Genomic DNA, 27,638 nt, shown 5'->3' on the forward strand with positions numbered 1-27,638 from the left:
TAAATTGAGTCGAAGACTTTAGAATAATTATATAAGACAAATATTAGCTATAAAGCCGAGTGATCATGACCATGACAAAAAAATCCAGTACCTAAGCATTTACGCATTTGCGCCATCTACAAAAAATACAACAAACTATTTAGAAACCTTAACTATTACAGGAATCTGTTTCGTTTTACAAATACCTATTCACCGTTATTTGGTTAGCACGTCCGACCAATCAGAGCGACGGGAAGGTTTATTTGCACCAATCGGGGATCGCCACACCGAGCATGTACCTTTAGGAATTCTCCAGCTGTCTCCTCATGTGCCTGACGTGGTTTCGGTCCGTCAAAAAGTGATGAAATTTGAATAAAATACGTCCATATCGTATTATTTTTTAATACGGGATAGTTTTCTATAGAACACAGTATCGAAAGTGAGTGATAAAATAAGTGAGTTCCCTTTATATTCGTTTAAACCTCGTATTGAAAATTGTGACGTTTCATGTTTTTTTTACAACGTCGGCTATCTGCAATCTTTGTATGTTAAATATTAAATTAAATTGTATTTTAATATCGTTTTTACTTTGTTTTAGACGGCCTAGTCATGAACGCACCTGGGAGCCTTTGGCTTTTATTATTTTTATGCTGCATCGCGTTTCCTATGGTGAGACCGGCTGCAGTCATGTCAATCGATTTCGGCGCCGAGTGGATGAAGGTTGGAGTCGTGTCACCAGGAGTACCGATGGAGATGGCTCTAAACAAGGAGTCGCAGAGGAAGACCCCGGCTGTGGTGGCCTTCAGGGATGGAGAGAGGACTTTTGGTGAAGATGCCTTCACCATTGGAGTCAGGTTCCCCAAGAACAGTTATGCCTATTTGCTAGATCTTTTGGGCAAGACTGTTGATCATCCATTGGTTCAAAGATACATGTGAGTAGAAATATAAACAATTCATTCATGTTTAATGAATTTTATCTATATTTGTGCAATTTAATTAAGTTCCATGTGTTACCTTTCTTCAATCATTTTAACTCATTCAAAATTACACTACTACTTTTTTTTTTGCACAATTAACCAAATAAATTGTTTGCACAGGTGACATTTATTGTTCAGGCCTATTTTATTTTAAATGGCATTATATATGGTAAATGCACAGAAAATGGGGACTAGCTTAATGGGCACATTTTATTTTAAAAACACTTTGTAGTAGTATTTCAGTTTCCGGCAATGGAAAATAATGCATTTTCGTAGTTATTTTCTTAAAAAACGTTTAATTTGACCTTTTTTTTTATGCCATATTTTGATATGTGTCCCTTTTTTCCATATATTTACCGTAAATGTTCTTCTGACATTAGATAGTCAGTTAAATTGAAATGAATTATATTACTTTTCGAAATGAATAAGTGGTCTCAATTTGTAATAATTTTTTTTTTTGTATGGAACTAGCGCAATATAGTCAAATAACAAGATAGTCTGAATTTTTGACAAATCAGTTGACTATTAATTTCTGTAAGGTAGGTACTCGTATCGCTTGTCTGACTTTTTCAAACATACTGTTCCAATTTCGAAAACGAAATTTAAGTTCTAAGTAAACCGAATTTTAGGGTTCATTAAACCAGAGTTAACTCACAACCGAATGCAGTATTTTTGATTGATTCTAAAGTAAAATTAGTTACTTTGCATGCTCCCTCACAGGTTGGAAGGAATCAACGTAAACCGAGTGCAATAAAAAATAGTTATAGCGAGAGAGCTCCGTTCCGTATATATTTCTAATGACGCCTGCATTGAAGTCGGTGTGATACGCGAGTGGCGCTGCGTATTTCCGTTTCCCGCATTCTTTCTGCACCCGGTTTATGTCCATTCCTGACCGGCTCATGAGGGAGCGGCCATAGAGAAATAATAAATTATTACCATTAGGTTTTTTTATTGATTTAGTTTTTTGCCTGTCAAGTCACAATGAGCTTCATTAATGGATTAATCCATTTTAATCACAAGTTGATAACAGGAGTCTGGTTTTTGTATTGCATGTCAAATTATCAACAGTTCACAGATTGTCTAATTAGCAGTTTTAAGCTGACTGTAATAATTTTTTTATTGTAGTAAATATTCTCGTTAATAATGCATTACGTAAAATGTACAGTGCATTATTGCATGAAACGAAAGACCCACTTGCTGGGGAAACATTTTCCCGGCTACAAAAAGTTAGAAGCAGATGATACCGGTCCACCACCAGCCCGAGTTACACGGGAAGGTAAGGACTGGGACACTGCGGCTAAAATAGTTACTCCCTCCAGAGTTAAATGGGCAATCAGAGGGTTTGACCCTTTTAAAAGCGCAGGAGAGGATGGAATCTTTCCGGCACTTCTACAGAGGGGCCTAGATACAATCCTACTTCCGGTGACGAAGATCCTGAGGGCATGCTGTGCCCTCGGATACATCCCCATACCATGGCGGAAGACAAGGGTAGTGTTCATACCCAAACCGGGGAGAGCTGACTACGACCAACCAGGTGCATTCCGCCCAATTAGCCTCACCTCATTTCTTCTGAAGACAATGGAGAGGCTAATGGACAGGCACATAAGGGACGGGGCACTGAAAGAGAAGCCCCTCCACGAGTTACAGTTTGCTTACCAAGCAGGTAAGTCAGTCGACGCGGCACTGCACAGGTTGGTGTACAAACTGGAGCAGGCACAAGCGACTGGGGAACTGGCGGTAGGGCTATTCCTGGATATAGAGGGAGCATTTAACTGCACCACTATTAAATCCATTGATGAAGCGGCAGAAAGACATGGACTCGACAAAACCACCAGAAGGTGGCTGAGGAACATGCTCTCAGGCCGGATACTTACGGTGACAAGGGGTGAGGTAAGCATCAAAGTGCTGGTGACACGAGGGTGTCCACAGGGAGGGGTCTTATCACCCTTGCTGTGGAGCCTGGTGGTGGACAACCTCATCCGGAAACTCAACAACAGGGGCCTATATACGCAAGGGTATGCGGATGACATTGCAACCATAATCACAACCCGAGGCCTTATACAGTCAACACTGGCAACAGTGGAAGAATGGTGTGAAGAAACAGGACTGTCAGTCAACCCAGACAAGACAGAACTAGTAATCTTTACGCGTAAAAGGAAACTAGAAGGATGGAGCAATCCAACCTTCTATGGAAAGGAATTAGAACCCTCTGACACGGTTAAGTACCTCGGAGTCATCATAGATGCCAAACTGAGCTGGAAAAACCAGGTGGAAACTGTAGGCAGAAAGGCCTGTGCTCTGATGTGGGCAACTAGGCGAATCTGCGGCAGAACGTGGGGTCTCAAACCTAAAATGATGCAATGGCTTTACACAGCCGTTGTAAAACCAAGGATCATGCACGCAGCCCTGGTCTGGTGGAGGAGAACAACACTGAAAACAGTGATGGTCACACTCAATCACATACAGGGACTTGCATGCAGAAGCATCACAGGAGCCATGAGAACCACTCCAATACTAGCCATGGGAGTGCTGCTGAACCTACCCCCACTAAACATAGAAATAGAGGGGGCGGCGATGGCGGCAGCCTACAGGTTACATTGCAATGGCCAATGGAGAGGAGAGTTGCCCAAAAACAGTCACACGGAGATAGGAATAAGACTGAGGGCAATTAGTCCGACGGCTGGGATGAAGCAGGACGGCAAACAAGCCGAATACTTCTTCGGACAGCTGTTTAAAGTGACGTACCCCACAAGGGAGGAATGGGACACGGTCCCAGGTCCAAACTCCAAACAGGAACTAATCTGGTTCACAGACGGGTCCAAGATGGAGGAAGGAACAGGGGCCGGGGTCTGTCTACAGGGATCTAAGAGGGAACTCAGTATACCTCTAGGAATGCACTGCACTGTGTTTCAAGCTGAGATGAAAGCCATCTTAGTCTGCGCACAGGAGAATATGAGTATCGGGTACAGAAATAAGAACATAAACATATGTTCTGATAGCCAGGCGGCCTTAATGGCACTGGAAAGTAACCGATGCGACTCCAGACTGGTGATGGAATGCAGGACTATCTTAATAGAACTGGCAACCATCAATAAAGTAACCCTGCTCTGGGTACCAGGACATAAAGGTATTGAGGGCAACGAGCGGGCTGACGAACTAGCAAGGAAAGGGGCGAAAGCACCACTTGTGGGATCTGAGCCGGCCGTAGGAGTAGCAGCTTGCCACACCAAACTACATATCAAGAGGTGGGTCAAATCCCAACACTGGAAGGAATGGAAGAAGGCACCCGGAATGAGGCAATCTAAAGTACTCATAAACGGACCGGACCCTAACCGAACCAGGCAACTACTCGATATGGACAGAAACTCACTGAGGGAACTGGTAGGACTATTAACGGGACACTGCCATCTCAGGAGACACATGCAACTGTTGGGAGTGGAAAACACCAACATCTGTAGGAAATGTGAAGAGGAGGAAGAGACTCCAATTCACCTATGGTGCCAATGCCCCGCTCTGCTGGGAATAAGGCTCAGATACCTGGGAAGACACAGTGTGGAACCAGAAGACATCGCCACATATCCAATGACAGCCCTGGTGAACTTCATAAAAGGGACCGGGTTACTGGCAAGGGAATGAGGTAAAATGGGAGATAGTACAATGGGCCTATGGCCTAAGTGCTCGCGGGGAACGTAAGTAAACCGCCTCCGACTATAAAAAAAAAAAAAAAAAAAAAAAAAAAGACCCACTTTCCCAGATTACGACAATATTTTATTCCTCCTATCTCCGTCTTTATAAGCGATAGATGTAGCTTGTGCTATTGTGGAGGACTTACTCATTTAGAACAGGTTCCTAAAATTAAATACTTAGGTATTATTTTTGACAGCAATTTGAAGAGGAAACAACATATAACCAGAGCAGCAAACAGACTTAGAAAATTCATTTACTTTTTTAGACAAACTCGCAACTTTCTCAACCTAAGCCAGCTCAAAACAATCTACTATGCACTTTGTCAATCTTTAATACAGTATGGTATCATAGCATGGGGAGGAGCAAACGCTGCCGCCATCGATCCAATATCTAAAGCTCAGAAACTTATAATGAAGATTATCCTCAAACTACCAATCACAAGCAGCTCGGATGAAATCTTTAGGAAAATCTGTGTTATGAACATTAGGCAACTTTATGCCAAAAACATACTAGCATACCTCTTCAAATACAAAACTACTTTTGATAATGTCCAAACTGCTTGTGATACTAAAACTAAAGGACATAATCTCTTACAAATCCCTTTCGCTAAAACAACTTTTGGCCAGAGAAATTTTAGATATTTTGCAACAAGGCTATATAATGCTCTCCCACTAGCCATTAGACTGAAATTTTTTTTTTCGAAATATAAAACAGACATCAAGTCTTGGATCATCAGCCAAGACAGATCCAAGATCAACAATTTTATTAAAATCCCCTCATAAGTATGTACTAGATGCTGATTAACCAATTTATCATTTATTATTATTTTTTATCATTTTCACACTGTCATTTATGTTATGAAATATTATATGTATCAAATAATATGTAAACATTAATTTATGTACTCAATACGTCTGTCTCGACACAGGTTTATCCTAGTGAGACAGACATCGAAAAAAAAACCTGTAAAAAAAACTTTATATTGTTAATAAAAAACAAAAAAAAAGCTAGCAGAGGATTGAACCTGTGACTCCTGGGTGGGAACAAGGTGTGTCAAAAGATTTATTTATATATATTTTTTTATGTGACACCTTTCAAGAGCGCTCCTGTCTGTAGAGTGTAACTAGGGGAACTATATCGCCACCCGATGGGGCAACATTGTGTGGGGCATCGGAAGAGATTTTTTACTTCCAAAAGCGAGTCGACTTACACAAAACCGAGTTGAAGAAAAGACAAACAAAACAACACTTGATTTTGACTTAAATATCTAACGTTTACAAGTATTTAAGTCGGGGTTTAAGACGCACAAGCACATATAGGTTTTTAGCGTTTAGTTCGGGTTGTTTTAATAATTTACGAGTATTTCTTAACCTGAGAACTTTACTTTGATTGACAAAAAATGGAACTTTAATGCATCTTTTACCATCACCCACCGCATAAATAGTTACTTTTTTGCATATTAAGCGTACAGTGGAATTCAACAAGTTTATCAAAGTTAAATATCGCAGAAATATTACAGTGTAATTTCTTGTCTACAGGCAATTGTTCCCCTACTATGAGATCACTGCCGATCCTGAACGTGGAACGCCGGTGTTCAAGCACGATGAGAAGACCAGCTTCAGTCCTGAGGAGCTGATTGCCCAACTCCTCAACAAGGCCAGGGAGTTCGCCCAGACCAGCACTGGTAAGATAAGGATTTCAACCAGTTATATACACCTTGCGTTTCCCCGTTTCCTTAAATTGTGGATTTGGGAACTTATCTCTTTGATGAGGCACTTTGAGTATGTCTACTGTAGCTCTGGGAGAGTTCAATATGCCATTTTTAAACAATAAAAAATATTTGGCTTGTCATTACCGCTTGTCTAACATTCAAATAGACAACCTTTTTTGCAAAAACGAGAATGAAATGATGTTAACGTTTAGTTACAGTAAAGACTAAGAGGATACCCTGGTGTACGGGGACCTCTCAACAGTTGTCTTGCAAACACGTAGCAAAGAAAAAGTGCCATTTACAGGAGCACCTAGCATCGAAAATTCACTCGTTTATAGATCTAACAATTCATTTGATTTTTCCAGGTCAAATAATCAAGGAGTGCGTGATCACAGTGCCCGGCTTCTTCAACCATGCGGAGCGCTCCGCCATGATGGAGGCAGCCCAGCTGGCTGACCTGAAGGTGCTGCAGCTGATGAGTGATCACGCGGCGGTGGCGCTCAACTACGGCATCTTCCGCAGCAAGGAGATCAATGACTCTGCCCAGTATGTGGCCTTCTACGACATGGGTGCGCACAGCACCAAGGTCGCTATTGTTGAATACAAGATTGTGAAGACCAAGGAGAGGGGATTCGTCGAGAGCAACCCGCAGCTGCAGGTGTTGGGAGTCGGATTTGATAGGTTAGTACTTATATTTTGATTTCAAGGATGTTCACAGTTAAAGCTCGAAAAATTAAAACACATGGACGGAGAACAGAGTGTCACTAACAGTTTTGAGACACAAAATTTTAAAGTTTAGAGATATGTCGAAACAAATCTTTAACTATAAGATAGCAAATCATCTGTTTGTGCGACTCTTTCTGTGTGGAGTTTCTAGCTCAATGCAACTATTTTCTTCTCACAAAGTCATTTCCATCATAAGCTATGTATTACGTATTTTATATACGTATTTTAAAATGTTTGAACAGTAAGGAAAAAGATTGTTAAGAACTACGTAGAATAATTAAATGTTTTATACTAAAGATTTTCCATATCTCCTTTTATTTAGTACTAGCTGTACCCGTCACGTCTTGCTGTGGCTCAGTCTATCTATGCAGACAAAGAAACAATAGCGCTTTTGCTTATACGTCCAACAGATGGCGGTGTTTTTTTTTTTTTTTAGCAGCATGTTTTTACATTTCACAGGTGATATCTATATAATTTAGGAATATCAAAACCTAACCAAAAAAATGTTAAAATTTCAAAGCAATCAGTGGAGAATATTTGGAGATTTAAGATTATGAACAAACAAACATTTACATTTTTATTTATATAGATTTTTATCAAAAACGTAAAGTTAAAAAAAAATGGTTCACTAAGTAACGACGAACTTTTTTTCTAATTATTTCACTAGCCAAAACATAGATAGAGATCGAAAATATTTAACAAACTTAATTAATTTTGTGTAATAAAAAAAGTTAAAAAAATTCCCATTTGTATTCATGGAATTTAATATATCTCTATTTAAATCATTAATAATAATTTATTACTTATAATTCCAGGACCCTGGGTGGCCTGGAGTTAACCCTGCGTCTGCGCGACCACCTGGCCGCCAAGTTCAACGCCCTGAAGAAGACCCCCAACGACGTGCGCAAGAACCCCCGCGCCATGGCCAAGCTGCTGAAGGAGGCCAACCGGGTGAAGATAGTCCTGTCGGCTAATGCAGATCACTACGCCCAGGTGGAGGGGCTTCTCGATGAGCATGACTTCAGAGTGCAGGTAATACTTACTACTTACTCAGCTTAAGAAGTTCCCTTTTGAGGCAATGACCACGTCGCATTTTATTTTATTTTATTTTGCAAAGTTCAGGCACAAATATTTATTTATTTATTTATTATTACACGCCCTAATGGGCTTTTACACACTACAAAGTTTAATAGTAGAGTATCACAGTTATTATAAATTCTACAAAATTAAAACAATAAAGGAAACATAATACATACAACGAAAAAAGAAAAAAGATTAAATGTTACAACAAAAGCATATACAGTAGAACCTCGTTAATTCAAAATCCAGCGGACATCAAAAATCAAATTTCGAATTAACGAATTCCCACGTAATTCGAAATTTTATGAAAAAAAAAAAAAAAAATACGCCGAAAATCGATTTTCTCGGCCGCCTCTTCAAATCCGAGTGGTATTTTAGTTGTAAATTCGTATTAATACCAATTATTTCTTTATTTTCGCGGTCGATTACCGTAGCGGCCGGCCCTTTAAATTCAGATATTCGCAATAAATTCATAAAAATGCTATGTATTTACGCGTATATCGAGATTTTGCTGCCGATTTCGGTCGCGGCCTGCCCTTTAAATTGAGATATTCGTAAAAATACGATATATTTCCGCTTTAATCGAGATTTCGTGGTAATTTTCCGCTGCGGCCGGCCCTTTATTTCAAATATCTGAATTTGAATTCGTAAAAATATGATACATTTCCGCGTAAAACGAGGATTCGCGGCCGTATTCCGTCGCGGCCGGCTCTTCAAATTCAGATATTCGAAATAAATTCGTAAAAATGCTATATATTTACGCGTAAATCGAGATTTAACTGCCGATTTCGGTCGCGGCTTACCCTTTTAATTGAGATATTCGTAAAATTACTGTATATTTCCGCGTAAATCGAGATTTCGCGGTAATTTTCTGTCGCGGCCGGCCCTTTATTTCAAATATCTGAATTTGAATTCGTAAAAATACGATATATTTCCGCGTAAAACGAGAATTCGCGGCCGTATTCCGTCTCGGCCGGCTCTTCAAATTCAGATATTCGAAATAAATTCGTAAAAACATGATATATTTCCGCGTAAATCGAAATTTGTCGGCAGTTTTTCGTCGCAGCCGGCCTTTTAAGTTCAGATATTTGAAGTAAATTCGTAAAAATATGTCATATTTCGGCATGGATCGAAATTTTTCGGCCGATTTCCGTCGCGCCGTATTTTTTCAACTCGGATATTCGAAGTAAGGTGATGAAATACGATAAATTTACGCGTAAATCGAAATTACGTGGCCGAGTTTTGTCGCGGCCGACCCTTTAAATTCCGATATTTGGCGTAAACTCGTAAAACTACGACATATATCCACGTAAAATGTATTTTCTCGGCCCTTTAAACTCGGATATTCGAAATAAATTTGAAAAAATACGACATTGCAGTGTAAATCGATTCAGATTTACAAAATAATAATACTAATTAGGACGATGTATAACCACGTAAAAATACATTTTTCGGCGTTTTACCGCCACGGCTGACTTTAGGATTCAGATTTAAGAAATATTATGATTTGTTTCGCAAAAATCAATTTTGTTCGAATTACACGAACAAATTTTCGTGCGCGGACAAAAATAAATTTCGAATTACGAATTAACGAATTTCGAATTAAAAAAAATTTTGTACGAAAAAATTTTTCAGCGGAAATTTTTTTTGCGAAAATTTCGAATTACGCGTTTTTGCGAATTATCGGGGTTCGAATTAACGGGGTTCTACTGTAATAAAATAAGATACATTAGTAAAAATGATAAGAAATCTCACATAAATAGATATTCAAAATAAATATAAAAATGCGGAAATTATAGATATTTGTGTCTCGATATATAAAAGAATTGAAATAAACAATATTTATATTGATTATTTTTAAGATGAAATATATCTCCCTGATCAGAGTATTTATTTCCGAGACTGTGAAGTCTTGGAATCGGGGAATTTTGATAAGACAGTGTCCTGGTGTTGTAAAAATAAAAGGGTAGTAAATTTCGGCAAGATCTTTTGGGTATGTGGATGCTTATTAATGGGAGTAACTCAGGACAGTCAATTTTGTAATGAAGTATTTTATGTAGTACTATTAAATCTGTGTTTATTCTTCTTTCTGAAAGTTTTAATAGGGACAATTTATCTAGTAAGTAGTTATAATCAATGTTTTCTACAGGAATATACAATTTATAATTTATATACTTCAGGAACTTATGTTGAATCTTTTCAATGTCATCGGAATGAATCTTGTAAAAGGGAGACCATAACGTATTCAAATGTTTTATGATAATTTTCTAAAGAACTTAATTTGCCACATTGTATAATAAAACCATGACCGAAAAGGGGTTCGTCAGTAGGAGATTTTTAACTTTAAAGCAGTTTTTATAGGCCTGATATATAATTTTTTTCTTTGCTCTTAAAAAGTACACGATTATTTCAAAGACCGAGATGTGTTCTGCTCGTAGTATTTGATTCAAATATCTAGAATATTTCTAAGTGATCAAATTTTCGAACCAAAAGAGGAGTTTGGTTTTTTCGGTCCCTTAAGACTGAATTTGAATCTTTTGATTGTAAAATAAGTCCAAAATATGATTACCATTTTCTTTTCATGCCAGCTTGAAAACAACAAATTGCGTTATATAGCGAAACGTCAATTGGTGGGTGCGGAGTTTCTCGAAACATTTGAACTCTGCCAAAAGGCGGAGTTGGCAGTGAACCTTTGAGAAGTTTTTTCCGGTCCCTTAGAAAACATTGAGAGTTTCACTGTAAAACAAAACAAAGAAACCTAATCCAAAACAATTTTCAATCATTGAAGAAGATAATATCAACAACTCTCAAATATGAAACAGACAAAGAGACAGAAAATAAAAAGATAACAGTCACAACTGGGACTCCCAAATCCTCTAGTCTTACCGGGACTGATTGGTCTATTCCAATTGAGCTTCTGCCACCTCACTACATGCTGTCATTTTGTATCGATTTCATTTCGAGTTCTCGTGGTTCGAGTACCTGTTTTGATCGTAACCTTTTTATTTTTTGTGCCTTTTTGAATGAGATTCATAAGCTTCTAAAAGTTTTAAAAAATAATCAGCTTTATCAGAGGATACCACGCAGCCACCATTATATTTCAATCATTCAGGAGTCTTGCAAATTTTTATTTATGTATTGGTGAGTACAAAATGGCTGATCCCCGTCCGAATTTTGCAGGTAACCCGTGAAGAGTTTGAAGAGATGACAGCCGACGTAATGGAGCGTGTGTCCGCCCCGCTGCTGTCCGCCCTCAAGTCGGCCGGCCTCTCCATGGACGTCATCAGCCAGGTCATCCTGGTGGGAGCCGCCACCCGCGTGCCCAAGGTCCAGGAGATCCTCACCGCCACCGTGGGCTCCGACCTCGGCAAGAGCATCAATACGGATGAGGCTGCAGCCCTGGGAGCCGTCTACAGAGCTGCCGACCTGTCCATCGGCTTCAAGGTCAAGAAGTTCATCATCAAGGATGCCGTGGTGTTCCCCATTCAAGTCATCTTTGAACGGGACCACGAGGGACAGATCAGACACGTAAGTTTTATATACAGCATCTAATCCCTTTACAACCGGCTTCATACGAGCGTGAGTTTGTCTTTGAAAAATCCTGACACAAAATGTATCTGCTTTTGGGGACGGAACTGGTGTTTTCATAGGGTATCTTCAAGCGCATTATTATGTTTGTTCTCTCTATATGTCCATGTGTGTTTATAATTAAATACCTACTTCATTATAGGGATCATAATATGTATACGCATATATATTTTAAAAAATCATTTGGGACATAATATTATGTGTGTCGTGGTTGATGCTGCTTTGCATGGCATAAAAGCAAGAGAGTCCCTTCTATATTTTTGTTCCAGTCATGCTTACGGTTGATTGCACTTATTTTTCTTAAGAGCGTCCTCAATAAAAAGTGTTTTTGTCATCTATTGATTCTTAACTTATCTTTTGTAGGTTAAGAGAACTCTATTTGGATTGATGAACCCCTACCCACAGAAGAAGGTCATCACCTTCAACAAGCATGTCTCCGACTTCAGCTTCTTTGTTAACTACGCTGAACTTGATCACTTGTCTGTTGAGGAAGTCAGGAATTTGGGACTGCTGAACCTCTCCAAGGTTGATCTGACAGGAGTTGCCGAGGCCCTCACCAAGAACCAAGGACCAACCATCGACTCCAAGGGAATCAAGGCTCACTTTGCAATGGATGACTCTGGCCTTCTTAAGCTTATCAATGTTGAACTCGTCGCAGAGAAAACTCTCTCAGTTGAAGAACAAGAAGACAATGAAAGCTCTTTCGCTAAGCTAGGAAACACCATCAGCAAATTATTTGGATCTGAATCTACCAAACCAGACATCAAAGTAGAAGAAGCAACAGAAGAACCAGAAACTACCGAGAAGCCAGTAGACACCAACAGCACCGATAAGACCGGAGATAAGAACACCACAGATTCTGGTGAAGCCAAAGCGCTCAAACCAAAAATTGTTATTCTCAAGGAACCTATTGAGATTGCTGCTAATGTCCTATCACTTCCTGCCATGACCGAGGAGCAATTCAAAGCTTCAGTTGACAAGCTGAGTGCTTTGAACGCTGAGGAAGCAGCGCGCACGAGGAGAGAAACTGCCCTCAATAACCTGGAATCCTTTGTTATTGACGCACAGCAAAAGTTGGGAACTAAAGAGTTCTCTTCTTGTGGAACCCCAGAAGAAGTCAAAAAAATTATAACCGCTTGCTCCAAAGCATCCGATTGGCTTTATGAAGAAGGAGCAGATGTTGATGCCAAGCAGTACGAAGATAAGCTCGCTAAACTGAAGAAACTCACCAATGACATCTTCTCCAGGAACTGGGAACACAAAGAGAGGCCCGAAGTTCTGGGCGGTCTCAAGTCATTGCTGAATGCCTCCAAAACATTCCTGGAAAACTCCAAGAAACTCACTAAGGAAGTCAACCCAGAAAAAGACATCTTTACCGAAGTGGAAGTAGGTGTCCTCACAAAGGCCATTGAAAACACAGAAAAGTGGATGACAGAACAGGTCGAAGCTCAAAGCAAGCTCAAAAATCATGAAGATGTTGTTCTGACCGTCCGATCCGTCTCCGAGAAGATGCAAGAGCTGGACAGGGAAGTCAACTATCTGCTTAACAAGATGAAGATCTGGAAGCCTAAGAAACCAGTGCCCCCGAAAGAAGACAAGAAACTGAATGAGACTGATACCGAGAACATTAAGCCAATCGTAGAAGAGTCTCAAGAAGACGTGGTAGAAGCCCCAGAACTTAGTGAAGATGAACCAGTTGAAGAAGAAATTCCCAGCGGAGAAGATGAACACGTTGAATTATAATCATCTAAAGAATTAGGTAATTTAAAGAAACTATTGTTTCTTCAGCAAGCTCTGCTGCCAACTCGCAACTGCTCGAGGCTCTACAGTTAGCGGTTATTTATTAAAATACGTGGATGTTGAATTGATGTGTGATATTGAGACATTTATTTTTGCGGTGATGCAATTATTTTTATTTTTCGCAGCACATTTTTATTTTAGTTCATGCATATCTCATCTCCATTTGTATTCCTGTTTGTGATCAGTTTAGAAGTTTCTAAATCGGTATCGACATTTTGTGACTTTATTGTGTGGTTTGTGCGGTATTCAAAATATTCCATTGATTATAAATCATCTAGGTTTTCGTGCAATAAGTTTTTCCGTGGGAAATCATTTTCCTTGGTTAATTATTTATAATATCTGTACATTTTTTTGGACTGGAAGTAAAGAAAAGGTTTAAAGTGAGTATTTTAAAAATCCATGTACTGGCTGTATTGTGGCAAATGATTAAATATTATATAAGATTGAATAGATAATGATGGGTGTGATTTAGTTACTTTGTACAAAAATGGAATAAATGTTTGAAGAGAAATGCCTTTTTGCACTAAGTATCCAGTGTGGATCGGAGGATCTCTAATACTTGAAAAATATTGTTTTATTTATCCACTAAACAGAAGGATTAGGTTCATTGAGGAAAGAAGACAGGAGTTGGCACTAGGAAACTGGGCGCAACACATCGAACAAACTCAATTGAGCGTGGCTTACTGGGCTAGTATGATTAATTTCACTGCTCGGCGTGAACAGACTATTCCTTGATAAGCTATAAAGTGCGTTTGGCACCTTTAAACGATGAAACGTAGTGTGAAATTTTGTATTAACCATACGGAAGAAAGTTAAAAACTAGGGGATGGCATTACTTTTCACATGAAAGTATTTTTATAGTTGTTTTTTTATAATAAATAGCTTGCGTTTCTACATGTTTTTGACGAGTTTTGTCGTAGCAGTCTCCTTTGTACAGCAATGTTAAGTGATAATGGGCTTTGAAAAAAGTTACTTTAGAAGTCACAATCGCATATCTTTGGCTTGTCAGATGAAACATTGTTATACCGACCCTCGTTTGTCTCTTTCTTTTCGTGTTAATACTATGCTACTGGAGCAATCACAAGTTTTTGTTTTTTTGATAAAGTAGGAGTTGTGCTGCGTGTGTTCCCCTGATTAGGAACTGATGAAATTGAACCAACCATCGCGTCATTTGTACAACACTCAACGGTTGAACCAACTATATTGAGTTGCTATTGCTTCATAAATAGGAGTGTTAAAAATTATACAAAAAATTAGACATTAGACGAAATTTAGAATAGCTCTTCAATGATATTTATGGATACATTGTGAAGTAGTCTTTGCATAATTTGGTCACCAAATTGTTGTGGACAATGCAATATGCACTACACCAATCTATCATGATCGGTTTGTTGGTCGAGTGGTCCAAAGTGTTAGGATCCCACCCATGCGTCGCGGATTCTCAAGCCTTTTGCTAATTCCCTCATCAGTATGAGTACTACCCATGATTCTATCATACTGACTTTCTTTTGGGTATGCTCGGGTGAACCATCTACGGGTCAGAAGTCATGTACACATTTCTTCAGACTGATTCGTGGATGGTTTGAAAACTTAGGTATCATGGAGAGTGCCATTTTCTACGTTCCCAATGGTTATCTCTGTCACCGACAGTTTACATAGAATAAAGGATAAGACAAGAAGTGTTTGTGGGCGTGTTTCGTGATCTAAATATTTTCCTAATCGAGGCTTAAATTTCCAATACAAAACTGTGTTTACGAAATTCAAATGGGATGAAAATCTACTATGTCAGGCGAGTGTATTCGAGATGGAGTACTGGGTATTGGGCTAAATGGAAAATTTGTTTCAATTCATATTTGTATGGAATGTCTTATAGTGTTATTTTTTATTCTATGCTGTTTTATCTCCCAACCTGCAGGACAATGGTCATATGCCAGTGGGAAGGGAAATCTTGTTCTTGAACAGAAACAATTTGACAGCCTCCGTGGTCAAGGGGTAAAGCTCTCGACTAGTAAGCTGGAGGTCGCAGGTTCAGATGCAAGTAAATTTTATTTGATTAATTTGTGTTATTTCGTAATTAACTCATTTAAAATACTATATTGAATATTTGCGACACGTTCCAGAGTGAAAGATACTCTCAGTATCGCCCTGGTGTAAGACCACCATTTAGAATTGAAATGTTGCTTGAAATGGCTTTAGCCGTGTTTGGTGACCAGATATGAGTAGCAAGGTACTCCCCCACCTTCCTCTTCCCCATCTCCTTCCTCTGCCTACTACCTTCAGCCCCACATCATACCGCAATTGTGGATGCCATAGTCTGGCTCCCGACAGTTGGGACTCTTGTGCGGTATTCACATAAAAAAATTCAGGCATCACCATATTTAGCATCATGAAGTTGTTTTTGAATAGCAAGTTTTGTTGCCGCTAGTATAGTTGATAACAACTTTTTATTCTGCTTTATTCATTATTTAATTTATAATTTATTAAAAACACTTTAAAATGGACAATTTTCTAATGTTTTTGATAAAATAAATTTAATTGAATGACTGTGAAAGCAACCTTTTCCGCTTATAATGATGGTGGATACATAGTTGGAGATATTTTTATATATCGTCGCATTAATTCGTAGAATGCGTAACTCCCAAATGTAAAATTTTACAGGAGGCACAAAAAACCTCGTAGTGAAAAAAAATGAAAGACGGCTTATTCTTTTTATTTATGTTTCGAACATATAATATATTTGGAAATTTATTTTCAATCATTAAACTTTTGTAAGTTAAGGCTTTCTATTTCAAATCGGAGTTAGGAAGTTTACGTAAAAACCGAGAATGGAGATACGCATTTTACAAAAGATACATACTTTTCTGCGAACAGTTTTATGAACAACCTAGCGGAAAATTTGGGAGATAGGAATTTTACATTTACAAAATAAAACACAACAATGTATGTGTATGTCGAGGCAGTCTATTTAGATGCATTTTAATGATGCGGAAGGTTATCGTTAAAGGAGTGGTAATCCTTTTCTCATGTCTGTTTTAAGTCTTGTAAATGCTGGTACTTTTCCTTCCTTAAGGGATTAAATCTGACTCTCAAGTGAAATCTTCAAACTCTGGAGATCATTACAGATTCGGCGACGGTTTTGTGCTGGGTGAGATCTACACTGACCGGGAGTAGTCGTGTCAGAGATGATCGTTAAGTGACACTTGGAGTTGATGAAGGAGATTGTAGAAGAATTTGATCTGACATTGTCGATCACCCTTGTTGTCCTGTAGAAATAAAACTGATGTACTTACTAGGGTTTGCAAGACCCGGGCAAAGAGTAGCCATGACAGGAAACGTTGTGAAAGAGACTCCTCAGAGTGTGAAGATAGGTGGGAGAGACTTGAAAGTGGAACTGGTGAGCAAACATGTGCTTTAAGCGTAGAAACTCTTCATGCTCAGCATCACTTTGGAGTAAAGTGAACGCTTCATCTTGCCCGGCTGGTCGATCCCGAGGCGAGAAGAAAGGACGTCGATAGATGCGTGCGTTCCTGCATACAATGCAGGACAATTGACCCTCCACCATCATCCCATGAAGCGGGTAATCTTAATGTTGTGACAACCTGGAGTCGCTTGGCAGTTGATGTTACTCATTTCAGTAGGAAATGTTTACTCACATTTATCAATTGCGGTCCAAGTAGATTTGCCGTGTGGCGGGAAATCGAGTCAGATAATGCAGCTTCGATTATCAGACATTTGGAAGAAGTGTTTCGGGAAAGAGGCCCGCCCAAAGTAGTTCTCATGGACAATGGTACTGCATTTTGTTCCTACAGTGTTACAGATAAGTGTAAGAGATGGAATGTTCGTCAAAGATTTTGCGCGGCATACCGACCAGCTGGAAACGGTATAGTTGAACGACATCATCAAACAATAAAGAGAACTGCAGCCAGAAGTGGAAGCGATCCCCCTGTAGGCAGTGTTTCGGTACAATCTTTGGCTGCAAAAAGTCAGGATGATCGAGGTATTGCGCTGTCTAGTATAGTTCACACTTCACACTCGTGGAGACACCCTTCTGCGCAAGTGAATATAGAAGAGGAAGTATTGACTGAGCTCTAAGTGGGCGATCTTCTTGCGGTTAAACCAGTAGATGGGAGATGCACATCGTGCATGGAAGGGTGACAGGACTTACTTCAGTCAACAACATCGAAGTAGATGGCATACCAAGACATGTGCTTGACCCGCGGAAGATGCCTGACAGAGAACAGACTGTGTCTGAGGAGAGACGAGATGGAATTGCCGCACGTTCCACCGTAAATATTTTGGGTTTGTTTGAAGAGGACAGTGAAGAACCGGATCCGGATATGCATCAGGAGGAGATCCACTTGCAAAGAGATGGTGACCTTGAAGAAGAGATAATCACAGAACAAGGACCTATTAGGTATTTACGAAACCGCAGAGGCACATAAAACAAGAGAGCTACGGCAGAGCGTCACACGGTGCAGAAGACGTCAGTTTAGACTACAGATACAAAACACTATTCGTGACTTCACAATTAAAATTAAGGTTATAAAATGTTCAAAATTGTTTAATCAACTTATCTCAGTTAATTTCACGGTAAAACTATTACACCGTAAATAAATTTCCTCAGTCAAAAACACAACAAGCGTGCACGGCTCACCGGCCAATACTGAATTAAGGAGTTACGAAGTATTCGCGAGTAAAAATGGCACCATAATTTTACGCAGTTTCCTATTTTGTGTTTATCTAAAAGGTTAATTTTTTTTTTAATTTTCGAGTTTTACTAGTCGATGCGGGTCTAATTTTAACACCAGATGGCATTAAAAACGTATTTTCGAAAAATTTGGAGTTACGCAGTCTACGAATTAATGCGACGATATATTGTCAAGTTATTATTCGTAATCTGGGAATGTTTTCCTATCTTTTAAAAAATAAAAATAAAATCATTACAAATAAACAAACGGTAATAAGGAGGGCATGTACAAGAAAGCCTTGATAGTTGATTCAAGACAAAAGGATAAAGAAAACAATAAATGGCATTAGATTTACTTTATTAAGTTATAATCACATTGCACATCAATACCATTACTTAATTTACCTAAAATCTACTGTACGTACATCACTGGTCATAATACCATATTTAGCTTCTCAATATCCGAGTATTACCTAGTTGATTATGCTCTGATGCTGATGGAGGCACCTTTGACGACCTATCATAATCCAAGACTATCTCTAATAAATACCCAGAAGCCATTAATTACTTTAACATAGAATCATAGATCGTAGTACACATTGAAGCTGATAACGTAAAGCCCTAAATATGAGCTGATAAAGATTACAGGTAAAATAATAATATCTTCATTCTAGATATATCGTAAAGCTTTTAAACCAAATCTAGATATGTTATTTTACATATTAAAATAAACAAAATTATTAGTTGGTTAGTATATTATTTGTTGGCAAAATGTTAATTTTAAATAATAATTGATAAAAAATATATTATGCAAGATCACTTTTCTATCGATTTGGTATTTTAGTCTGGTCACGGCCAGGCTGTACTATTATGTAGATCAGGGGTCTCCAAACTTTTCAGCCGGAGGGCCACATTCACTATTCCAGTGTGTTCGGAGGGCCAAAACCGTTTTAATTTGTAGACACCCATATTTTCGTCCTAGGGGGGGGGATAGACAATAGAATTTTCAGGGATGAAAATATAGCTTTAGATAACGTAGCTTTGAAGATAATTTTTTTGATACTCGTATCTCAGACCTTGATATCATTGCAAATCAAATAAAGATTTTTCAAAAAAATCCTCTTGATATATTCGCGCAATACTTGTGGACGCAATTTATTGGTGCCAAGTACCACGCCAACGAGCATATTTATTTATTCTCACAAAAAAATTCGCGGAGTTTTCGCCCCTTCTGAGCAAGGTCTTAGCCATTAGCTGTCACGGGTCCTTGATGACACTGGTCATTAGATGTCGCGGGCCGGATGGAAGACACTGGCGGGCCGGAGTTTGGAGACCCCTGATGTAGATGATTATGTCTGTTTAAAATACGGGCTTGTCAACATTGTTGATCATTGTAGTAATTAGAACGCACTTGGTGGCATCTAAATGTCTATATGCACCGATACATATGTGTTTTTGTGCTGTGTTTATTACAGGTTGATTGTTATGCGAATAATTTGGTGAGTTTAGGCAAGTCCAGTCCATTATCAACTGCTTTTAAGCATAACAATATGCTTGTCGATTAAAATTTGATCAAAATCTGAAACAGGCCGCGAATCAGCATTTAGCAGGGACCATTTATATGACAAAAATTTTAAATGGTGTGGAAAGTTAATTTTGATCGTTGTTAAATATGATGAAGTTTTAAACGCCATAATATTGATGTAGGTAGTTCTTTCACACCTTTACCAAGTCCATCCTCATCCTACAAAGTTGATGTTTCCAGTTTTGCTGTTACACCCAGTAATAAACGGATATAACAATTCGAGAGTATCACATTCCACAAAAAAACATGAGTAAGGTCTGGTACGAGAGGAGGTTCATGGAAATGACATCATCCCAGTATGGTGGAAAAACTGTTCATTTTTAAATGTCGGAAAAATGAAAAGGGTTGTTCATTGTCAATATTTTTTAGCCCATATCTGCTGTACCAAAGTAGTCATAATTCAAAATTCCTTCAATATATGTAATACAAAAGTCAGTAAGACAGTCTCATATTAATGTTACATTACTTTGAATATTCCTTTTACAAAATAATTATAACAAATGAATGTTTGGTTATTAGTTATTGCATAGTAGAAATTGGATTAGTATTTGTAATGTATCACTATATTTATATCTAAACAAAAGTTTAAATACTATCTACAATTTCTACTAAGAAGATACAGAGCTAGGTTTCTATTTATGTATAGGTGTGGACATAATATGAATTTAAAGTACTTTATAATAATTATGTTGAAAAGAATCTAAATTACCGAGCTAATGGCACAATCTTAGTATATAGTTAAGTCCTCCAAACAAACAAAGAACAAATAATAACTTTTGACACTGTTTTGTCTGTAGAATAAAGAAGAACACAAGAAATGCAATGGGGGCGTGTTTTGTGATCCAAAAGTATGACCATTCTTTGCTAAAATTTCCAATACAGGATCGCCATTATGAAATATTCATTTCGATCAAATTTAATGGCGATATACTAGGTCAGGCTGTGCAAGAGAGGCAGAATGCGTGCTAAACGGGCTAAAAACCAAAAGGTACTAAGTCAGTGGCAACATCGTTTTCCATTAAAATATAAATGGAAGGCATTTCTAGTGTGTATTATACATTCAGTGGTTTCATCACAATCTTCCAAATAATGGATTTTTCTAAAGTTCTAACTTCATTACATTTTGGAGTTATTCTAACATCATCACTTCAGCACAATTCTCAGCCTGTTACGGCTTTTGATCAAGTTGTGATAAGCCGTAAAGCATAATGGTCAAACTGCTGTGCTTGACAACCGATCACAACTTGATTAATAGTTGGGCAGAGAATTGATGTTTAAAGGGATCGTTCAAATGTCGAAAATTCAAAATGGTGCTGATTGTCGATTTGAACATCAATCAAACATAACAAAGTTGAAACACCCCAAAATAAGAAAAGGTCTTCCTTCCCACTTTTAAAAACAGGAAAATTGCAATTAAAAAATATATTAAACGGCAAGATAATGTGATATTGATTTTTTTATCAAAATAACTTATCCAATTCATACTTTTCATTTAACATTGAAGTTTATTATCAATGCTTTTTACAATTTTTATAAAATCACATTTCAAAAACTTAAATTACGAACAAAAATTAATTTATTGATATTGTTAAAATTAATAAATTTTTTAACATTTTTTCTACATTTATGTTTTTTAGTAAAGTCTACTTTGACTAAAGCTTTGAATTAATTAAGATAACGAAATAAATAATAAAAATTATTTATAAAACTGGTTTTTAAACCCACATGATCTTAACTTATTAAGTTTTTATTACAATATTAATTATCACAAAAAATCTAATAAAGGATTTGAAATAACATTAGATATTTGCAAAAACAACAGCCAAAGCATATGGCTGAGTAAGTAAAGATTTGCGAGACAATACAAACTATAGAAATATAGCAAACATACACAGTGGTATTACAAGAACAATCAACATTTTAAAGGAAAATTGTCTAATTCATATGGGAAATTATATAAACCAAATGGCAGAGAAATTAGCCATAATGAGAGAAAGTTAATAAAAAATCTTCAATTCAATTAATATTATTACTTATCTTCAAAAGTAATTATCTATACAACACATGGTTCAGATTGTGTGTCATTCAAAGGATGTTGAAAATTTAAAAAATGTGTGTAAAGTACCTGATTACACAGCGAGCATCACCCTCTTTGTAATATGAGTACCATAGAATGCATTGAAAGGTGACCATAGATTTCAAAATTTCAAAATTTTTTCAGATTTCAAATCTCCCCTTGATTCCAGGTTTTCACCTTTATCCCCATATTTTCATATTCTTGGATGTAGATCACTCACTTTCATTACATGAACTTTTAACCTTTTGTGTGCTGCAATACCAATAGCACAATTTAAAATCATTATATATTATTTTTCATCAACCAACAAAGTCTAGACAGGGCATGGATGTTAAAAATGAAATTCGTCAGTGATTTGTCAATAAAGGAATCTGACAGTATACAGGCACCTCGCCTTGTAATATCACCAAATCTGCTCAAAAATTACTAGTTCTTTTTAAAATGGCGTGCAAATTGCTGGCTGCATAAAAAACTTATATATACTTACACATCCCAAATCGGGGTAAACAAAAGTTCAGGCTTGTTTCCAAAATGTAATATTTTGTTACACTATTTATTTTTACAAATGTGTTATATTTTACCCGCTTCACTCAATTATAGCGTCAGGAACAAACATTCAGATCATGCTTAGAAAAGTCCCAAAAAGGATTGCCCTGCAAATTATTGCCTTACTACTTTTCTGTGCTGAGTCTTGTTATTTTAATGTCTGATCTTCGGCGTTAAACTGATGACTGATGTCCTATATTATTCAAAACATTCTCAAACCCGTACGGTGCCAAAAATATGGCGATGTGGTTTGTTTTTCCAGCTAGTTGAAATGATACCCGGATTTCATGATAGGGCAAGTCTGTCTCTTTTGACGTCGGCACACCATGAGTTTAAAAATATGTATTTATTTTGTAATCTGTGTTAGATACACCTATTGGAAGATATTATGAATTTGAAGACATGGAAAGTTTATAATTAAACATAGGTTGAATTTCTGAAGATACACAGAACACCGAACGGGCGAGAAAATATTTAATACCTTGTTTATTTCTATCCTTTCTCTGAAAACTCCCAGTTCAATTGAATCTCCAATAATTCACTGTATTCCTGGTCACCAAACTGTAATCGTAAACTGATAAAAATGGAAAAATAAATTCTGTTAACTCATTATTTATCCCCCCGTTTAAATAAAAATCAAGTTAAAAAAGCTCTAACAATAATAATAATGATGATGATAAACTGATAAGCTTAATAGTATTGGGATAAATTTAAAAGCTGTTCAGTGTTTTTGCTTAGACTCTACTATGATTTCGTCTCCCGACCGGATGTTATAGGAGTAGAGCTGCTTGGAGGGGAACTTCATCTCCTCGGGGCCCTGATGGTCTCGCAGGTCCTGGTCCACGTAGAACAGCCTCATCTTGTTGGCCGGGATGCTGGCCAGCCGTTCTAGCTTCTGTTTCAGATCCATTACTGACCTGGAATTCAACATTGAGAAATGAATGAAAAGTTCTTTGGGGTAGCGAGAACGTAGTAATGAAATCAAACCAGTGACTGGGTGAAATAAAGAGCAGTAAAATCCATTGTTTTTAGAGTTAAAATAAGGAATTTAATACCTTCAAAGCAGTCCTTTAATCTTCAAATAAATTGGTATTTATAACATCCTCACTGGCAACAACAGTCTTCTCAGAACTGCAATACATACATTATGGCATGTGACATGTTAAATTATATCATTTTTAAATATACCTAATGCTTTTGCAATTGCCGAGTGAGTGGCTTTCAATTAAATGTACAAAAAAGAAAAAATTCTGGGAAAATAGGATAGTCATAGAGATTTTCAGAGGCATGGTTGTTTTACCTGTAAACGTCGACGGTACGGACTTCGCTGTTGTCTCCGATGGTGAAGGTGACCTTCACTCGCTTCTCTGGTCGGAGGTCAATATTCACCAGGGGGTCTAATTTTCCATGGATGGCCACAAGCTCCGAGTATCTGAAAACAAAAAAATATATTTATCAATTTCAGCTATTCAGAAAAATCTTCAAGAAGTGGAATTTCAAACCTCTTGGCAGTTGAATATTATGAAATGGTTCTTATTTTTTAATCAGGTAACCGAAAAAATAGATGGAAACTAAGGACAGGTTGTTTCGGAGAATTTGAACAATTCATCAAATTTCAACGTTCATTTTGAAGTTCTGTGAAAGATTTTTTCTAGTTCTGTTTTTATTTCAGATTTAGACAGAGAGAGCAACTAGCCTACAATGATATAATAACAGAACTTGAATAAGTCTTTCACAGAACCCGAAAATGAACATTGAAATTTGATGAATTGTTCAAATTCTCCGAAACAACCCGTCTGTAGAAAATATCTTCATTCAGGGACACAATAAGTTTTTATTTAAAAAATTTCACTAAATTTTATATCTGCTGAATGTCAAACACGTTCATAATATTAAAGATTAAGTTCGAGTCTGTAATTAGAGGTAGCCTAAGGATTATTCTGTGCCTCCTTTTAATGCGTAATAAATTATTCAGCCGACGACTTATGACAGGTCTTATACAAACCAAGCATAAAGTAGTTCAACTAAGCATAACATAACTGTTTACCAAAATCCAGAATGGAGTCCGACAACCGCCTTTATTATATTAACATTATTTGTTTATATCTTAATAAATCACATCTTAGACGTTAGTGAACCTCAATATAATCCGAGCCTCTTCAAAACTCGCATTCAAAATGCCCCTACCTTATTTATCAACAAGGAAAGAATGGCTGATTTTCAAAAACCTTTTACAGTAAAAGGCGCGACTCCAGCGAAGCGATTCCACAAACATTGGACCAAATATCTGTGCAAACATGAGAAATGAGGTGTATCTGTACACATTTTGGTATGCAGATACAATTTTTGTGCAAACATTGGGTTCAATGTTTGTGGAAACAGAATGGAATGGGTCGGGGCCACAATGTTTTTTTTTTGTTTTCCATCAGCCACGGAAAACAAAAAACATTGTGGCCCTGCCCCAATGTTACTGTACTTGACTTAATTTAACCAATGATTCCTAACATTATTTGGAGTAAAATGAGTAAATTAAAGTTTGGAATCCGGTGACTATATGTTTTTTTGTCAACGAAAAATACAGAAAATCAGTAGGAATTGGACAGCTAGGGCCGATGTAAGGAGTTTGGAGCTTAATCAGTTGAGTTATCAGTGACGACATGTGGAAGAATTTTTTTAATAGTTTTTGAAAAAAAAAAATTTAAACCAAGTCACCGGAAACCAAAACACAAAATATCAGGAATTACTGGAAGTACGCCCCTTAACACCCTGTATATACAGTTCCCATGTTGGTGCTCTTGGGGGAGGTCACATAAAAAAAACATTTATTTAGGTAGCTATAATAATAATAGGTAACAGGTATGGAGTACCGCAAGGCAGCGTCTTGGGTCCCATACTTTTTCTCATCTACATAAATAGTCTAACTGAGATAAGCCTTGGAAAAATAGAGTACAAAGTAATCAGTTACGCAGATGACACTGTAATTTTATTCAAAGCACAATCATGGGAAAAGGTCTACAAAAACACAGAAGCAGGGATGACTGAAATAAATAAATGGCTAATGAATAATCTTCTTACACTCAACATTTCTAAAACAAAACAAAATACTTGACTTTTAGTAAAACAAAAGCTGGTCAGCCAGATAGTCGCCCACAATTACATCTTCACCCCTGCACCAATACTTCCACAAATAACACACGCTAATAACGCTGTACTTGTGACAAAATAGATTATGCGGATAATATCAAATATCTCGGCTTAACTGTTGACCATAATCTAAAATGGGATCTCCAAATTAACCTTATAACAAAAAAATCCGGAAACTATCATACATCTTCAAAACAATACGAAAAATTATGTCATTAAATCAGCTAAAAAATATATACTTTGCACTTTGTCAAAGTATTCTAATGTATGGTATTTCAGTATGGGGAGTAGCAGCAGACACTCATCTCAAATCCCTTAAAATTAATCATAAATCAATAATTCGAATTATGTTTAGAAAGCCTTATCAACACCCGACAGAACAGCTAATGATTGAAAATAACTTATTAGACATAAATAAACTGTTCATAAAGAAGATCATCTACAAAAACTGCATAAAAAATTACCACATCACATAACTCACTCGCAAAACACGAGAGCAATTACACACAAACAATTACAAGTACCGTATATCAAATCAAATTTCGCTAAAAGTCATGAATCTTACCTGGCTCCTCACATATTCAACATGTTCCTAACCCAAACTAAAACTTACGTCTTACCAAATAATTTGAATTAGGTGTTCAAAATATTTGTAAACTGGTTGATGGTAAAAGAAAGAACAGATATTAGAAATATTCTAAACATCTAATGCATTTTACAAAACATACTGCACACAAATTCTATCAAAATTACAAAATTTTACAATTAATTATAATACGAAATACTCATTTCATATTTTTATACATAATTTTTCAACACACATAGTACTACACTTATTTTTATATTACTCATTTTTTTTACTACAATTTTTTCTTATTATTTTTATTTTACTATTTTTTACTAAACATTTGGTTTATATATAAATTTTTAATTACCAGCCTCAGAACAGACGCCCGGGTTGCCGGCACTGAAACTGAATATGTATAAATTGCTATTGTAAATCTAATTTACTCATTTTTCCAAAGTGCGGTTTGGAAAAATGGTAATTGATATTAATTAAAAATAATCCCACGTCGTTCATCATCCTCTCAATGCTCAGATAATATAAACTATTTCTTGCCCCCAAACATCTCCCACAACATTATTCTCCAACTAATCTAGAACCCAAGAGCCCGAGTTCCAAGTTTCAATTTCTAAAGTTTAAAAAAAAATCATAAGCTTTTTCATGAATTAATCCATCTATGAAAACCAACTCCATTTATTACACCTAGTAAGCGCTCGATGGTTTGAAAGGGAGATATGTAAATACGAATGTTAGAGGGAGCGCGCTAATATTAAAAAAACGATAATAATTAAGCGAAAATGGTGAAAATATTTAATAAATCACGACTCGTTTGAAATAGAGCAAAATCTCTCGACATATGCTTATGTTGAATTTAAAGATACACTGTGAATTTTTCATTCCTTTAGCCATTGATTAAATAAGACACATCAATGCCTATAACATATTAAATAACAGAACAAACGTGTTTTTAATAATTATCGAAGCTTACTTTGCAATTTTTTAGGAACTCAAAAACTTAAAGTGTTAAGGCGAAGCTGCCAAATCACTTTATAACGAATTGGTGTACATTATGAATACCAAAAAATATGCTTTAGATAAATTGAAGGTTTTCCTATCGCTTCGCTTGAGTAGAATACAAATAAAAAAATAAATTACTCAATAAAAAATATAAATGTAAACTACAAATTTTATTTTTTCAATAGAAATCTATGAACGCATAAAGGAAACAACTTAAAAAAAACTCAGCATTATAGCTAAGATTATCTGTGACAGTTTCACTTGATTAACTTTTTTGCTTTCTTATAAAATTATTTACAAAATAAATAAAAACCAGTTTTTTTCTTGAAATCAAACGTTTCTAGACTCCGTTTGTCAAGCGATTTTAATGCCTATTACCTACGATATAAGGTATACCATGAATTTACACATTTTTGGCTTGTAGCTTACTCTTAAAGAGAAATATGTTATGAATCGGTAGAAATTCGGA

The 27,638-nt window shown here is 36.9% G+C and overlaps 2 protein-coding genes across 3 annotated transcripts in view; one reads left to right on the forward strand and one right to left on the reverse strand.

Annotated features, from left to right (window-relative positions):
- The first annotated feature begins 280 nt into the window (after positions 1-280).
- On the forward strand, positions 281-14,109 carry Grp170 (hypoxia up-regulated Grp170 co-chaperone protein). Its single transcript, XM_089642491.1, has 7 exons — positions 281-434; positions 578-911; positions 6,182-6,327; positions 6,720-7,035; positions 7,896-8,112; positions 11,341-11,688; positions 12,112-14,109. Exons 2-7 carry the CDS (start codon positions 589-591, stop codon positions 13,489-13,491), a joined length of 2,730 nt encoding a protein of 909 aa, XP_089498617.1. The 5' UTR covers positions 281-434; positions 578-588; the 3' UTR covers positions 13,492-14,109.
- Positions 14,110-18,576: 4,467 nt separating this feature from the next.
- mlt (tubulin folding cofactor E like protein mlt) overlaps positions 18,577-27,638 on the reverse strand; it is a 75,271-nt gene continuing 66,209 nt past the window's right edge. Inside the window, exons 6-8 of one of the 2 annotated variants that reach the window (XM_089642782.1) lie at positions 23,744-23,875; positions 23,499-23,574; positions 23,222-23,360 (exon numbers count right to left, since the gene is read on the reverse strand). In XM_089642782.1, the coding sequence (XP_089498908.1) occupies positions 23,514-23,574; positions 23,744-23,875 (193 nt within the window). In that variant the 3' untranslated portion in view covers positions 23,222-23,360; positions 23,499-23,513. Of the gene's footprint in view, positions 23,361-23,498; positions 23,575-23,743; positions 23,876-27,638 lie in introns of both variants that reach the window. The other variant, XM_089642781.1, reaches the window with a different exon arrangement.

Source organism: Hesperophylax consimilis, chromosome 18 (assembly GCF_061612785.1).
Source record: "Hesperophylax consimilis isolate HC1 chromosome 18, BYU_Hcon_1.0, whole genome shotgun sequence".
NCBI classification, from domain to species: Eukaryota; Metazoa; Arthropoda; class Insecta; order Trichoptera; family Limnephilidae; genus Hesperophylax; species Hesperophylax consimilis.

What these genes read in the sequence shown, in the direction of transcription:
- Grp170 (XM_089642491.1), top strand. Translation starts at nt 589, where the DNA reads ATGAACGCACCTGGGAGCCTTTGGCTTTTATTATTTTTATGCTGCATC. An exon ending in GTTCGCCCAGACCAGCACTG is followed by an intron (nt 6,328 to 6,719) that starts GTAAGATAAGGA and finishes TGATTTTTCCAG; the next exon opens with GTCAAATAATCAAGGAGTGC. An exon ending in AGCATGACTTCAGAGTGCAG is followed by an intron (nt 8,113 to 11,340) that starts GTAATACTTACT and finishes CGAATTTTGCAG; the next exon opens with GTAACCCGTGAAGAGTTTGA.